The 17,153-nt window shown below is 53.6% G+C and overlaps 1 protein-coding gene across 2 annotated transcripts in view; it reads right to left on the minus strand.

Moving 5' to 3' along the window:
* TRAPPC9 (trafficking protein particle complex subunit 9) overlaps nt 1–17,153 on the minus strand; it is a 576,113-nt gene that overhangs the window by 432,655 nt on the left and 126,305 nt on the right. For both annotated transcript variants that reach the window (XM_077271277.1, XM_077271278.1), the window contains exon 17: nt 6,516–6,640. In XM_077271277.1, coding sequence (XP_077127392.1) covers nt 6,516–6,640 — 125 coding nt within the window. The remainder of the gene's footprint in view (nt 1–6,515; nt 6,641–17,153) is intronic.

Raw genomic sequence — 17,153 nt, forward strand, 5'->3', positions numbered from 1 at the left:
TCTGTGCTGCTGGGGTAATCTGCACCTTCCACAATGTCCCCTCCTATAGGATCAGCACACTCCTCTCCTGAAACACTCTGTGCTGCTGGAGAAATCTGCACCTTACACAATGTACCCTCCTATAGGATCAGCGCACTCCTCTCCTGAAACACTCTGTGCTGCTGGAGGAATCTGCACCTTCCACAATGTGCCCTCCTATAGGATCAGCACACTCCTCCCCTGAAACACTCTGTGCTGCTGGGGGAATCTGCACCTCCCACAATGTACCCTCCTATAGGATCAGCGCACTCCTCTCCTGAAACACTCTGTGCTGCTGGGGGAATCTGCACCTTCCACAATGTGCCCTCCTGTAGGATCAGCACACTCCTCTCCTGAAACACTCTGTGCTGCTGGGGGAATCTGCACCTTCCACAATGTACCCTCCTATAGGATCAGCACACTCCTCTCCTGAAACACTCTGTGCTGCTGGTGGAATCTGCACCTTCCACAATGTACCCTCCTATAGGATCAGCACACTCCTCTCCTGAAACACTCTGTGCTGCTGGAGGAATCTGCACCTTCCACAATGTGCCCTCCTATAGGATCAGCACACTCCTTCCCTGAAACACTTTGTGCTGCTGGTGGAATCTGCACCTTCCACAATGTGCCCTCCTATAGGATCAGCACACTCCTCTCCTGAAACACTCTGTGCTGCTGGAGGAATCTGCACCTTCCACAATGTGCCCTCCTATAGGATCAGCACACTCCTCCCCTGAAACACTCTGTGCTGCTGGAGGAATCTGCACCTTCCACAATGTACCCTCCTATAGGACCAGCACACTCCTCTCCTGAAACACTCTGTGCTGCTGGAGGAATCTGCACCTTCCACAATGTGTCCTCCTATAGGATCAGCACACTCCTCTCCTGAAACACTCTGTGCTGCTGGGGGAATCTGCACCTTCCACAATGTGTCCTCCTATAGGATCAGCACACTCCTCTCCTGAAACACTCTGTGCTGCTGGGGGAATCTGCACCTCCCACAATGTCCCCTCCTATAGGATCAGCACACTCCTCCCCTGAAACACTCTGTGCTGCTGGGGGAATCTGCACCTCCCACAATGTACCCTCCTATAGGATCAGCACACTCCTCTCCTGAAACACTCTGTGCTGCTGGAGGAATCTGCACCTTCCACAATGTGCCCTCCTATAGGATCAGCACACTCCTCCCCTGAAACACTCTGTGCTGCTGGGGGAATCTGCACCTCCCACAATGTACCCTCCTATAGGATCAGCGCACTCCTCTCCTGAAACACTCTGTGCTGCTGGGGGAATCTGCACCTTCCACAATGTGCCCTCCTATAGGATCAGCACACTCCTCTCCTGAAACACTCTGTGCTGCTGGAGGAATCTGCACCTTCCACAATGTGCCCTCCTATAGGATCAGCACACTCCTCTCCTGAAACACTTTGTGCTGCTGGTGGAATCTGCACCTTCCACAATGTGCCCTCCTATAGGATCAGCACACTCCTCTCCTGAAACACTCTGTGCTGCTGGAGGAATCTGCACCTTCCACAATGTGCCCTCCTATAGGAGCAGCACACTCCTCCCCTGAAACACTCTGTGCTGCTGGAGGAATCTGCACCTTCCACAATGTACCCTCCTATAGGACCAGCACACTCCTCTCCTGAAACACTCTGTGCTGCTGGAGGAATCTGCACCTTCCACAATGTGTCCTCCTATAGGACCAGCACACTCCTCTCCTGAAACACTCTGTGCTGCTGGAGGAATCTGCACCTTCCACAATGTGTCCTCCTATAGGATCAGCACACTCCTCTCCTGAAACACTCTGTGCTGCTGGAGGAATCTGGACCTTCCACAATGTACCCTCCTATAGGATCAGCACACTCCTCTCCTGAAACACTCTGTGCTGCTGGAGGAATCTGCACCTTCCACAATGTGCCCTCCTATAGTATCAGCGCACTCCTCTCCTGAAACACTCTGTGCTGCTGGAGGAATCTGCACCTTCCACAATGTGTCCTCCTATAGGATCAGCACACTCCTCTCCTGAAACACTCTGTGCTGCTGGGGGAATCTGCACCTTCCACAATGTGTCCTCCTATAGGATCAGCACACTCCTCTCCTGAAACACTCTGTGCTGCTGGGGGAATCTGCACCTCCCACAATGTCCCCTCCTATAGGATCAGCACACTCCTCTCCTGAAACACTCTGTGCTGCTGGAGGAATATGCACCTTCCACAATGTGCCCTCCTATAGGATCAGCACACTCCTCCCCTGAAACACTCTGTGCTGCTGGGGGAATCTGCACCTCCCACAATGTACCCTCCTATAGGATCAGCACACTCCTCTCCTGAAACACTCTGTGCTGCTGGAGGAATCTGCACCTTCCACAATGTGCCCTCCTATAGGATCAGCACACTCCTCCCCTGAAACACTCTGTGCTGCTGGGGGAATCTGCACCTCCCACAATGTACCCTCCTATAGGATCAGCACACTCCTCTCCTGAAACACTCTGTGCTGCTGGAGGAATCTGCACCTTCCACAATGTGCCCTCCTATAGGATCAGCACACTCCTCCCCTGAAACACTCTGTGCTGCTGGGGGAATCTGCACCTCCCACAATGTACCCTCCTATAGGATCAGCGCACTCCTCTCCTGAAACACTCTGTGCTGCTGGGGGAATCTGCACCTTCCACAATGTGCCCTCCTATAGGATCAGCACACTCCTCTCCTGAAACACTCTGTGCTGCTGGAGGAATCTGCACCTTCCACAATGTATCCTCCTATAGGATCAGCACACTCCTCTCCTGAAACACTTTGTGCTGCTGGTGGAATCTGCACCTTCCACAATGTGCCCTCCTATAGGATCAGCACACTCCTCTCCTGAAACACTCTGTGCTGCTGGAGGAATCTGCACCTTCCACAATGTGCCCTCCTATAGGAGCAGCACACTCCTCCCCTGAAACACTCTGTGCTGCTGGAGGAATCTGCACCTTCCACAATGTACCCTCCTATAGGACCAGCACACTCCTCTCCTGAAACACTCTGTGCTGCTGGAGGAATCTGCACCTTCCACAATGTGTCCTCCTATAGGACCAGCACACTCCTCTCCTGAAACACTCTGTGCTGCTGGAGGAATCTGCACCTTCCACAATGTGTCCTCCTATAGGATCAGCACACTCCTCTCCTGAAACACTCTGTGCTGCTGGAGGAATCTGGACCTTCCACAATGTACCCTCCTATAGGATCAGCACACTCCTCTCCTGAAACACTCTGTGCTGCTGGAGGAATCTGCACCTTCCACAATGTGCCCTCCTATAGTATCAGCGCACTCCTCTCCTGAAACACTCTGTGCTGCTGGAGGAATCTGCACCTTCCACAATGTGTCCTCCTATAGGATCAGCACACTCCTCTCCTGAAACACTCTGTGCTGCTGGGGGAATCTGCACCTTCCACAATGTGTCCTCCTATAGGATCAGCACACTCCTCTCCTGAAACACTCTGTGCTGCTGGGGGAATCTGCACCTCCCACAATGTACCCTCCTATAGGATCAGCACACTCCTCTCCTGAAACACTCTGTGCTGCTGGGGGAATCTGCACCTCCCACAATGTACCCTCCTATAGGATCAGCACACTCCTCTCCTGAAACACTCTGTGCTGATGGAGGAATCTGGACCTTCCACAATGTGCCCTCCTATAGGATCAGCACACTCCTCCCCTGAAACACTCTGTGCTGCTGGGGGAATCTGCACCTCCCACAATGTACCCTCCTATAGGATCAGCACACTCCTCTCCTGAAACACTCTGTGCTGCTGGAGGAATCTGCACCTTCCACAATGTGCCCTCCTATAGGAGCAGCACACTCCTCCCCTGAAACACTCTGTGCTGCTGGAGGAATCTGCACCTTCCACAATGTATCCTCCTATAGGATCAGCACACTCCTCTCCTGAAACACTCTGTGCTGCTGGAGGAATATGCACCTTCCACAATGTCCCCCTCCTATAGGATCAGCACACTCCTCTCCTTAAACACTCTGTGCTGCTGGAGGAATCTGCACCTTCCACAATGTACCCTCCTATAGGATCAGCACACTCCTCTCCTGAAACACTCTGTGCTGCTGGAGGAATCTGCTCCTCCCACAATGTGCCCTCCTATAGGATCAGCACACTCCTCCCCTGAAACACTCTGTGCTGATGGAGGAATCTGGACCTTCCACAATGTACCCTCCTATAGGATCAGCGCACTCCTCTCCTGAAACACTCTGTGCTGCTGGGGGAATCTGCACCTTCCACAATGTGCCCTCCTATAGGATCAGCACACTCCTCTCCTGAAACACTCTGTACTGCTGGAGGAATCTGCACCTTCCACAATGTACCCTCCTATAGGATCAGCACACTCCTTCCCTGAAACACTCTGTGCTGCTGGAGGAATCTGCACCTTCCACAATGTACCCTCCTATAGGATCAGCACACTCCTTCCCTGAAACACTCTGTGCTTCTGGAGGAATCTGCACCTTCCACAATGTACCCTCCTATAGGATCAGCACACTCCTCCCCTGAAACACTCTGTGCTGCTGTTGATTCTGTTTATTCCGATAAATTCACACTAGAACAATATACTTCACTCCTGAAATATTCTGCGCTGCGGTAGAACCAGCACCTGGAGGAGCTTATAGTAGCTTCTGTTATATTACAGAGAGGCCATTAACCCCTTTCTGCCATTAGATGTACTATTCCGTCCATGTGACTTGGGCTTTACTTCCCATGGATGGAATAGTAGATCATTGCCGATCTGCCGCGCACACGATGACGCTACTTAAAAATTCTGTGCTGCTGTGGTCCTTGATCACTCTCACCGAGCATTGGCTGATTCCATGGTAGACCAGAGGGCAGCCATAAGCCTGAAGAAGGAGCAGCAGGAGGAGGAGGAGCAGCAGGAGGAGGAGCAAGAAGAGGAGCAGGAAGAGGAGTAGAAGGAGGAGCAGCAGGAGGAGGAGCAGGAGCAGCAGGAGGAGGAGCAGCAGGAGGAGGAGCAGCAGGAGGAGCAGGAGGAGGAGCCGCAGGAGGAGGAGGTGGAGCAGCAGGAGGAGGAGCAGGAGGAGGAGCAGCAGAAGGAGCAGCAGGAGGAGGAGCAGGAGGAGGAGCAGGAGGAGAAGCAGGAGGAGAAGCAGCAGGAGAAGCAGGAGGAGGAAGCAGGAGGAGGAACAGGAGGCAGGAGGAGGAGCAGGAGGCAGGAGGAGCAGGAGGAGGAGCAGCAGGAGCAGGAGGAGGAGCAGGAGGAGGAGCATCAGGGAGGAGGAGCATCAGGCAGGAGGAACAGGAGGAGGAGCAGTAGGCAGGAGGAGCAGGAGGAGGAGCAGTAGGCAGGAGTAGCAGTAGGCAGGAGTAGCAGCAGGCAGGAGTAGCAGCAGGAGGAGGAGCAAGAAAAGGAAGAGCAGCAGGAGGAGGAGCAGCAGGAGGAGGAGCAGCAGCAGGAGGAGCAGCAGCAGGAGGAGCAGCAGCAGGAGGAGCAGCAGGCAGGAGGAGCAGCAGCAGGCAGGAGGAGCAGCAGCAGGCAGGAGGAGCAGCAGGCAGGAGGAGCAGCAGGCAGGAGGAGCAGCAGGCAGGAGGAGCAGCAGGAGGAGCAGCAGGCAGGAGGAGCAGCAGGCAGGAGGAGCAGCAGGCAGGAGGAGCAGGAGGAGGAGCAGGCAGGAGGAGGAGCAGGAGGAGCAGGAGGAGGAGCAGCAGGCAGGAGGAGCAGGAGGAGGAGCAGCAGGCAGGAGGAGCAGCAGTAGGAGCAGGAGGCAGGAGGAGCAGGCAGGAGGAGCAGCAGCCACGAATGGGCAGGAGGAGCAGCAGCAGACAGGAGGAGGAGGCAGGAGGAGCAGCAGGCAGGAGGAGCAGCAGCAGGCAGGAGGAGCAGCAGGCAGGAGGAGCAGCAGGCAGGAGGAGCAGCAGGCAGGAGGAGCAGCAGGCAGGAGGAGCAGCAGGCAGGAGGAGGAGCAGGCAGGAGGAGGAGCAGGCAGGAGGAGGAGCAGGCAGGAGGAGCAGCAGGCAGGAGGAGCAGCAGGCAGGAGGAGCAGCAGGCAGGAGGAGCAGCAGGCAGGAGGAGGAGTAGCAGGCAGGAGGAGCAGCAGGCAGGAGGAGCAGCAGGCAGGAGGAGCAGCAGGCAGGAGGAGCAGCAGGCAGGAGGAGCAGCAGTAGGAGCAGGAGGCAGGAGGAGCAGGCAGGAGGAGCAGCAGCCACGAATGGGCAGGAGGAGCAGCAGCAGACAGGAGGAGGCAGGAGGAGCAGCAGGCAGGAGGAGCAGCAGGCAGGAGGAGCAGCAGGAGGAGCAGGAGGAGCAGCAGGAGGAGGAGCAGCAGCAGCAGGAGGAGGAGCAGCAGGCAGGAGGAGCAGCAGCAGGCAGGAGGAGCAGCAGCAGGCAGGAGGAGGAGCAGCAGGCAGGAGGAGCAGCAGGCAGGAGGAGCAGCAGGCAGACGTCACCTTGCTCGGATTCAGCACCCTGGACATTTTGTGATTTTCCCTAACACCACTGACCTTGACGTGGGTGAAGTCGCTGCTCCGCTTGCTGTCCGGGGCGAGGATGGGTTTGCTTTCCACTCTGGGTTTGACAATGTGTCGGAAGGGACTGGACACCGGCAGGCCGCTGACACTGATGCCGTCTGGAAAATACAGTGCAGAAAAGGTTAAAATTCACAGGGGAATATCCTGTTCTTTTGTATGTAGGGGGCGCTGTTCACAGGAGCAGTTCCTAAGCTGACACATGAAAACCACATCTCCAGCTCTATGTGTGGCAGACCACAGTAGACAACTGCAGGTAATGGAGGCGCTGAGCTTGGCAGTGGAGAACCCATACATGCCACAGCAGAGTATTACATCCCAACATGTCCGCGCAACCCACGGGCGCCCCCTCTATAAGGGAGGCCCGAATATGTGCAGCGGATTGTGCTCTGCCGCCTGCTGCTACCCCAACACAACTCAAATGTTCAGATGCTGACCTGTGGGGGGGCGCTGTATTGTCTGGACCCAGAGCTGCTCATAGAAGCATCATCATGGATGTCATGAAATTCTGGATGTCGGCACCAGCAGTGTAAGAAGGAACCAGACATCTGCTCAGCCTGGTCCTCCTGGTTCCTATACCTCTGCTCAGCCTGATCATCCTGGTTCCTATACTTCTGCTCAGCCTGATCATTCTGGTGACTATATCTCTGCTCAGCCTGATTCCCCTGGTGCCTATACCTCTGCTCAGGCTGGTCCTCCTGGTGCCTATACCTCTGCTCAGCCTGATCATCCTAGTGACTATACCTTTGCTCAGCCTGATCATCCTGGTGCCTATACCTCCATTCAGCCTGCTCATTCTGGTGCCTATACCTTTGCTCAGCCTGCACATCCTTGTCCGACTCGCTATACCTGCGTTCATCCTGTTCATCCTGCTCATCCTGGTGCCTATATCTCCATTCAGCCTGATTATCCTGGTGCATATACAGTTAGGTCCATATATATTTGGACAGAGACAACATTTTTCTAATTTTGGTTATAGACATTACCACAATGAATTTTAAACAAAACAATTCAGATGCAGTTGAAGTTCAGACTTTCAGCTTTCATTTGAGGATATCCACATTAAAATCGGATGAAGGGTTTAGGAGTTTCAGCTCCTTAACATGTGCCACCCTGTTTTTAAAGGGACGAAAAGTAATTGGACAATTGACTCCAAGGCTATGTCATGGACAGGTGTGGGCAATCCCTTCATTATGTCATTCTCAATTAAGCAGATAAAAGGCCTGGAGTTGAGTTGAGGTGTGGTGCTGCATTTGGAAGGTTTTGCTGTGAAGTAAACATGCGGTAAAGGAGCTCTCCATGCAGGTGAAACAAGCCATCCTTAAGCTGCGAAAACAGAAAAAACCCATCCGAGAAATTGCTACAATATTAGGAGTGGCAAAATGTACAGTTTGGTACATCCTGAGAAAGAAAGAAAGCACTGGTGAACTCATCAATGCAAAAAGACCTGGGCGTCCACGGAAGACAACAGTGGTGGATGATCGCAGAATAATCTCCATGGTGAAGAGAAACCCCTTCACAACAGCCAACCAAGTGACCAACACTCTCCAGGACGTCGGCGTATCAATATCAAAATATATCATAAAGAGAAGACTGCATGACAGTAACTACAGAGGGTTCACTGCACGGTGCAGCCACTCATAAGCATCAAGAATAAAACGGCTAAAAACATCTAAAAAAGCCAACACAGTTCTGGAAGAACATTCTTTGGACAGATGAAAACAAGATCAACCTCTACCAGAATGATGGAAAGAGAAAAGTATGGAGAAGGCGTGGTACAGCTCATGATCCAAAGCATACCACATCATCTGTAAAACCCGGCGGAGGCAGTGTGAGGGCTTGGGCATGCATGGCTGCCAGTGGCACTGGGTCACTAGTGGTTATTGATGATGGGACACAGGACAGAAGCAGCCAAATGAATTCTGAGGTCTTCAGAGCCGCCATACTGTGTGCTCAGATCCAGCCAAATGCAGCCAAACTGATTGGTCGTCGTTTCATACTACAGATGGACAATGACCCAAAACATAAAGCCAAAGCAACCCAGGAGTTTATTAAATCAAAGAAGTGGAATATTCCGGAATGGCCAAGTCAGTCACCTGATCTCAACCCAATTGAGCAGCATTTCACTTGTTAAAGACTAAACTTCAGACAGAAAGGCCCACAAACAAACAGCAACTGAAAACCACCGCAGTGAAGGCCTGGCAGAGCATCAAAAAGGAGGAAACACAGCGTCTGGTGATGTCCATGAGTTCAAGACTTCAGGCAGTCATTGCCAACAAAGGGTTTTCAGCCAAGTACTGAAAATGAACATTTTATTTAAAATTATTGAATCTGTCCAATTACTTTTGGTCCCTTTAAAAACAGGGTGGTACATGTTAAGGAGCTGAAACTCCTAAACCCTTCATCCAATTTTAATGTGGATACCCTCAAATGAAAGCTGAAAGTCTGAACTTCAACTGCATCTGAATTGTTTTGTTTAAAATTCATTGTGGTAATGTCTATAACCAAAATTAGAAAAATGTTGTCTCTGTCCAAATATATATGGACCTAACTGTACCTTTGTTCAGCCTGGTCCTCCTAGTGCCTATACCTCTTTTCAGCCTGCTCATTCTGGTGCCTATTAGTGATGAGCGAATATACTCGTTACTCGAGATTTCTCCAGCACGCTCGGGTGTCCTCTGAGTATTTTTTAGTGCTCGGAGATTTAGTTTTTCTTGCCACAGCTGAATGATTTACATCTGTTAACCAGCATAAGTACATGTGGGGATTCCCTAGCAACCAGGCAACCCCCACATGTACTTATGCTGGCTAACAGATGTAAATCAATCAGCTGCGGCAAGAAAAACTAAATCTCCGAGCACTAAAAAATACTCAGAGGACCCCCGAGTGTACTTGGGAAATCTCGAGTAACGAGTATATTCGCTCATCACTAGTGCCTATACTTCCATTCAGCCTGATCCACCTGGTGCCTATACCTCTGTTCAACCTGATCATCCAGGTTCCTATACCTAGGTTCAGTCTGATCCTCCTGGTGCCTATACCTCTGTTCAGCCTGATCATCCTCGTGCCTATACCTCTGTTCAGCCTGATCCACCTGGTTCCTAAACCTCTGTTCAGCCTGATCATCATGGTTCCTATACCTGTGTTCAGCCTGATCTCCTAGGTCCTATACTTCTGTTCAGCCTGATCATCCTGGTTCCTAAACCTCTGTTCAGCCTGATCATCCTGGTTTCTATACCTGTGTTCAGCCTGATCAACCTGGTTCCCATATCTCTGTTCAGCTTGTTCCAATTGGTGCATGTGTGTCATTTACGTCCAGAGTCTCCTGGCCCCTATACTTTTGCTCATCCTCCTGGTGTCTATACTTTTGCTCTTCCTCCTGGTGCCTATACTTTTGCTCATCCTTATCCTCCTGGTGTCTATACTTTTGCTCTTCCTCCTGGTGCCTATACTTTTGCTCATCCTCCTGGTACCTATACTTTTGCTCTTCCTCCTGGTGCCTATACTTTTGCTCATCCTCCTGGTACCTATACTTTTGCTCTTCCTCCTGGTGCCTATACTTTTGCTCATCCTCCTGGTGTCTATACTTTTGCTCATCCTTATCCTCCTGGTGTCTATAATTTTGCTCTTCCTCCTGGTGCCTATACTTTTGCTCTTCCTCCTGGTGCCTATACTTTTGCTCTTCCTCCTGGTGCCTATACTTTTGCTCTTCCTCCTGGTGCCTATACTTTTGCTCTTCCTCCTGGTGCCTATACTTTTGCTCTTCCTCCTGGTGCCTATACTTTTGCTCTTCCTCCTGGTGTCTATACTTTTGCTCATCCTCATCCTCCTGGGGTCTATACTTTTGCTCATCCTGATCCCCTTGGTGCCTATCTGCAGTTACCGGTCATTCAGGGCCCAGGAAAAGCTGGATGATGCCCGTTATGACACAGACCTGGCGGCAGAGGGCCTTGCCCTGCTCTGGGGGGTAGGGTTGCCCGCTCATGACCAGGGTTATGGCCGCCCTTCGCCTCAGCGTGATCCGGTGAACAGAAGACGCCTGCCATGAATGGCAGCGAGCGAGCGGACACTATATAAAGCCCATTGTGTCCTGCGCGGTAATTACAGGCGCCGCGTGGTTAAGTGGGGGAAGAAATAACGGAGAATTATCCGAAGAAAAACTTGTATGAAATGAAAACCTGACGCGGCAGAAATAAGACGCTGCTGACTTACATGAGCGGAGATGTCAGGAAAAGCGATAAGACGCGAGGAGGCGGCAACTAAAACTCTACTGGCTTCCTATTACCAAAGAGCAGGGCAAAAATGGGACCGCGGGGGACAAACATGCTGCCAGGTCTAACCGCAGAGGGGAATCGATGTTTGAAAGCCAATCAGAAGAACTGTGATTGCAGAACCGGGTGTGGATGGAGCACAGTGACCTGCAGAGCTGCATTCAAACTTCTGCTGCCCATCAGTAATAAAGAGAAAGCCATTGTTAGAGATCATTTGACGACGTCAGTGTTAGATCCCTGATAACCCACACTAAAGCCAATTGGAAGCAATGTGAGTCCAGCCAATGGAGTAACTGGAGCACATAAACATCCAGAGCTGCATTCACAATTCATCTACCTTCCCAGCACCAAACAGAACGGAAAAGTGTGCGCTCAAGGGGCAAAAATGGTGATAACAGAAGTAACAGCAGTTATCAGGGAGTGAACAAGAACAATAAGGGGCAACTGCGAGCAGACTGCTAGGGGGTTACATACAGGGTGGGACATAAAGAGGGCATGAAAAGAAGGATGTGGTACAAAGAAAGCATGGCACAACCAGGGTGTGGAATAAATAGGGCGCGAAAAGAAGGATGTAGTATAAATAGGGAGTAGAAAAAAATGGAGTCCTGCTCAACAGGACTGGATTTTCCGTTTATTTTTATTTTTCAAAATTAATTATAGTGCATATGAGAGAAAAATGTACATGGTCGACATGACCCAGTCGACTCGTTTCGACTGCACTAGGCGGTCTTACTCATGAGTGGGCACGAAGGTTATACACCGGGGGTAGGGGGACCAGAGATGATACACAGTGGGCACAAAGGTTATACACAGGGGCAGGGGGATCGGAGGTTACACACCGGGGGGGCAGGGGGCACGGAGGTTACACACCGGAGGCAGGGGACCGGAGGCTACACACCGGAGGCAGGGGGACCGGAGGTTACACACCGGGAGGCAGGGGGACCGAAGGCTACACACCGGAGGCAGGGGGGACCGGAGGCTACACACCGGGAGGCAGGGGACCGGAGGCTACACACCGGGGGCAGGGGGCACGGAGGTTACACACCGGAGGCAGGGGGCACGGAGGTTACACACCGGAGGCAGGGGGACCGGAGGTTACACACCGGGAGGCAGGGGGGACCGGAGGCTACACACCGGAGGCAGGGGGACCGGAGGCTACACACCGGGAGGCAGGGGGACCGGAGGCTACACACCGGGAGGCAGGGGACCGGAGGCAACACACCGGAGGCAGGGGGACCGGAGGCTACACACCGGGAGGCAGGGGACCGGAGGCTACACACCGGGGGCAGGGGGGACCGGAGGCTACACACCGGGAGGCAGGGGACCGGAGGCTACACACCGGGGGCAGGGGGCACGGAGGTTACACACCGGAGGCAGGGGGACCGGAGGTTACACACCGGGAGGCAGGGGGGACCGGAGGCTACACACCGGGAGGCAGGGGACCGGAGGCTACACACCGGGGGCAGGGGGCACGGAGGTTACACACCGGAGGCAGGGGGACCGGAGGTTACACACCGGGAGGCAGGGGGGACCGGAGGCTACACACCGGAGGCAGGGGGACCGGAGGCTACACACCAGAGGCAGGGGACCGGAGGCTACACACCGGAGGCAGGGGACCGGAGGCTACACACCGGGGGCAGGGGGCACGGAGGTTACACACCGGAGGCAGGGGGACCGGAGGTTACACACCGGGAGGCAAGGGGACCGGAGGCTACACACCGGGAGGCAGGGGACCGGAGGCTACACACCGGGGGCAGGGGGCACGGAGGTTACACACCGGAGGCAGGGGGACCGGAGGTTACACACCGGAGGCAGGGGGACCGGAGGCTACACACCGGGAGGCAGGGGACCGGAGGCTACACACCGGGGGCAGGGGGCACGGAGGTTACACACCGGAGGCAGGGGGACCGGAGGTTACACACCGGGAGGCAGGGGGGACCGGAGGCTACACACCGGGAGGCAGGGGACCGGAGGCTACACACCGGGGGCAGGGGGCACGGAGGTTACACACCGGAGGCAGGGGGACCGGAGGTTACACACCGGGAGGCAGGGGGACCGAAGGCTACACACCGGAGGCAGGGGGGACCGGAGGCTACACACCGGGAGGCAGGGGACCGGAGGCTACACACCGGGGGCAGGGGGCACGGAGGTTACACACCGGAGGCAGGGGGACCGGAGGTTACACACCGGAGGCAGGGGGACCGGAGGTTACACACCGGGAGGCAGGGGGGACCGGAGGCTACACACCGGAGGCAGGGGGACCAGAGGCTACACACCGGAGGCAGGGGACCGGAGGCTACACACCGGAGGCAGGGGACCGGAGGCTACACACCGGGGGCAGGGGGACCGGAGGTTACACACCGGGAGGCAGGGGGACCGAAGGTTACACACCGGGAGGCAGGGGGGACCGGAGGCTACACACCGGAGGCAGGGGACCGGAGGCTACACACCGAGGGCAGGGGGACCGGAGGTTACACACCGGGAGGCAGGGGGACCGAAGGTTACACACCGGGAGGCAGGGGGGACCGGAGGCTACACACCGGAGGCAGGGGGACCGGAGGCTACACACCGGGGGCAGGGGGACCGGAGGCTACACACCGGAGGCAGGGGGACCGGAGGCTACACACCGGGAGGCAGGGGGACCGGAGGCTACACACCGGGAGGCAGGGGACCGGAGGCTACACACCGGGGGCAGGGGGCACGGAGGTTACACACCGGAGGCAGGGGGACCGGAGGTTACACACTGGGAGGCAGGGGGGACCGGAGGCTACACACCGGAGGCAGGGGGACCGGAGGCTACACACCGGGAGGCAGGGGGGACCGGAGGCTACACACCGGAGGCAGGGGGACCGGAGGCTACACACCGGGAGGCAGGGGGGACCGGAGGCTACACACCGGGGGCAGGGGGCACGGAGGTTACACACCGGAGGCAGGGGGACCGGAGGTTACACACCGGGAGGCAGGGGGACCGGAGGCTACACACCGGAGGCAGGGGGACCGGAGGCTACACACCGGGAGGCAGGGGACCGGAGGTTACACACCGGAGGCAGGGGGACCAGAGGCAACACACCGGAGGCAGGGGGACCGGAGATTACACACTGGGGGTAGGGGGACCAGAGATGATACACAGTGGGAACAAAAGTTATACACAGGGGCAGGGGGATCGGAGGTTACACACCGGGGGGCAGGGGGCACGGAGGTTACACACCGGGGGCAGGGGGCATGGAGGCTACACATGGGGGGCAGGGGGACCGGAGGCTACACACCGGAGGCAGGGGACCAGAGGTTGCACACCGGGAGGCAGGGGGCACGGAGGTTACACACCGGGGGCACGGATGTTACACACCGGGAATGGGGGACTTAAGGTTATATACTGGGGGCAGAGGGACCGGAGGTTACGCACCGGGGGGGGGGAAGGGGGACCGGAGGTTATATACTGGGGCTGGGGGACCAGAGATGATACACAGGAGGCACGGAGGTGATACACTGGGGATGGGCGATCGGAGGTGATACATCGAGGATGAGGAGATTGAATAAAAACCATGAAATGACTGATGAGAATGAAGAGCCGGACACTTTTCTCCATTTTGAGCATCTTTTATAGTAATGGGCGCTGACCCAGCAGATGCCATGAAGAAACCTTCTGCCTCTCCTTAGTCCCCACCACTTCCCGTGCGCTCGGACATTACTGCCCCTTCCTCACTCTACACTGCGGACTCCGCTCTTCCATCCACAAAGAAAATGATGTGAACATCGGTAACAAATGAAAATCAGATTAAATTACCAAACTGCAGACATTTTCAGTACAAAATACGACTGTATCTCCATAAGTCAAATGCAAAAATCAGTAACACAGGAAAAAAAATAGTGCTGCAGTCGGATGAGGTGCACGTATTATGTGGTGCAAACCGCCATGTCTCCTGGTGATCGCCAGCAATGAGCCGCAGCGTCACAGAAGAGATGTGCAGAATACACCAATCAGATGCAATTACTGCAGACAATCAATGAGGGGCGCTGCGCTCATCTGTTACTTTCCCTCCCGGCCTCCTGCTACCCACGGTCCAGTCGCTCTCTTCTCATCTTCATGATACTCGGCGTGCGCCCCGGCGGCTGTACTGATCCCACTTCCCAATTAATCCCGGCAGTGCGCACAAATTGGACCTTACAGGACGATCAAACGTTGCCTTGTGAGTCTGGGAGATGAAAGCCGCGGTCCGACCTGTTCTCTGCCACACAACATACACTAGAAAAGGAAATTCACAGCCGCGATAATCCTACACGGTGCGAGGATCCGGGAAAGCGGGAACGACACTGCGGCTAATTACTGCGCCCGTCACAGCCGCCTCTACACTTCACCCTCCATGCACTATCCCCTCACTACTGACCTGCGGACTCGGAGCTCCGACATCACCATCTAACGCCCTCTCACACATCAGTTTTTGCTGATCACGATCAGTCACAATCCGGCGAATTTTGAAAAAAACAAATCCGGTGACTGATGCCACCCGATCCGTTTTTTTCACATAAACTTGTATTAGCGACAGATGGCCTCACATTTCACCAGTGGTTCGCCGGATCCGCCAAACAATGGAATCCAGCGACAGATTCCGTTTTTTTTTTTTTAACTGAGCATGCTACGATTTATTTAGGATTTAATTAGCGAGATCCGACAAAAAATGGATCCATCGCAACAGTTTTTCACAATCTGCGATGGATCTCTCGATCCGTAGAGCCAACGGATTGTGATTGATGGCAAAAAACTGATGTGTGAAAGGGGCCTAATGCAACCAGGAGGCATTACTACAAGACATGGCGAGTCACACACCGACACTGCACCGATACCGAGCCACATTCTGTATTATACCCCAGAGCTGCACTCACTATTCTGCTGGGGCAGTCACTGTGTACATACATTACATTACTGATCCTGAGTCACACCCTGTATTATACCCCAGAGCTGCACTCACTATTCTGCTGGTGCAGTCACTGTGTACATACATTACATTACTGATCCTGAGTTACATCCTGTATTATACCCCAGAGCTGCACTCACTATTCTGCTGGTGCAGTCACTGTGTACATACATTACATTACTGATCCTGAGTTACATCCTGTATTATCCTCCAGAGCTACACTCACTATTCTGCTGGTGCAGTCACTGTGTACATACATTACATTACTGATCCTGAGTTACATCCTGTATTATACCCCAGAGCTGCACTCACTATTCTGCTGGTGCAGTCACTGTGTACATACATTACATTACTGATCCTGAGTTACATCCTGTATTATCCTCCAGAGCTACACTCACTATTCTGCTGGTGCAGTCACTGTGTACATACATTACATTACTGATCCTGAGTTACCTCCTGTATTATACCCAAGAGCTGCACTCACTATTCTGCTGGTGCAGTCACTGTGTACATACATTACATTACTGATCCTGAGTTACATCCTGTATTATACCCCAGAGCTGCACTCACTATTCTGCTGGTGCAGTCACTGTGTGCATACATTACATTACTGATCCTCAGTTACATCCTGTATTATACCCCAGAGCTGCACTCACTATTCTGCTGGTGCAGTCACTGTGTACATACATTACATTACTGATCCTGAGTTACATCCTGTATTATACCCCAGAGCTGCACTCACTATTCTGCTGGTGCAGTCACTGTGTGCATACATTACATTACTGATCCTGAGTTACATCCTGTATTATACCCCAGAGCTGCACTCACTATTCTGCTGGTGCAGTCACTGTGTACATACATTACATTACTGATCCTGAGTTACCTCCTGTATTATACTCCAGAGCTGCACTCACTATTCTGCTGGTGCAGTGACTGTGTACATACATTACATTACTGATCCTGAGTTACATCCTGTATTATACCCCAGAGCTGCACTCACTATTCTGCTGGTGCAGTCACTGTGTACATACATTACATTACTGATCCTGAGTTACCTCCTGTATTATACCCCAGAGCTGCACTCACTATTCTGCTGGTGCAGTCACTGTGTACATACATTACATTACTGATCCTGAGTTACATACTGTATTATACCCCAGAGCTGCACTCACTATTCTGCTGGTGCAGTCACTGTGTACATACATTACATTACTGATCCTGAGTTACATCCTGTATTATACCCCAGAGCTGCACTCACTATTCTGCTGGTGCAGTCACTGTGAACATACATTACATTACTGATCCTGAGTTACATCCTGTATTATACCCCAGAGCTGCAGTCACTATTCTGCTGGTGCAGTCACTGTGTGCATACATTACATTACTGATCCTCAGTTACATCCTGTATTATACCCCAGAGCTGCACTCAC

Source organism: Ranitomeya variabilis, chromosome 6, assembly GCF_051348905.1.
Source record: "Ranitomeya variabilis isolate aRanVar5 chromosome 6, aRanVar5.hap1, whole genome shotgun sequence".
NCBI lineage: Eukaryota > Metazoa > Chordata > Amphibia > Anura > Dendrobatidae > Ranitomeya > Ranitomeya variabilis.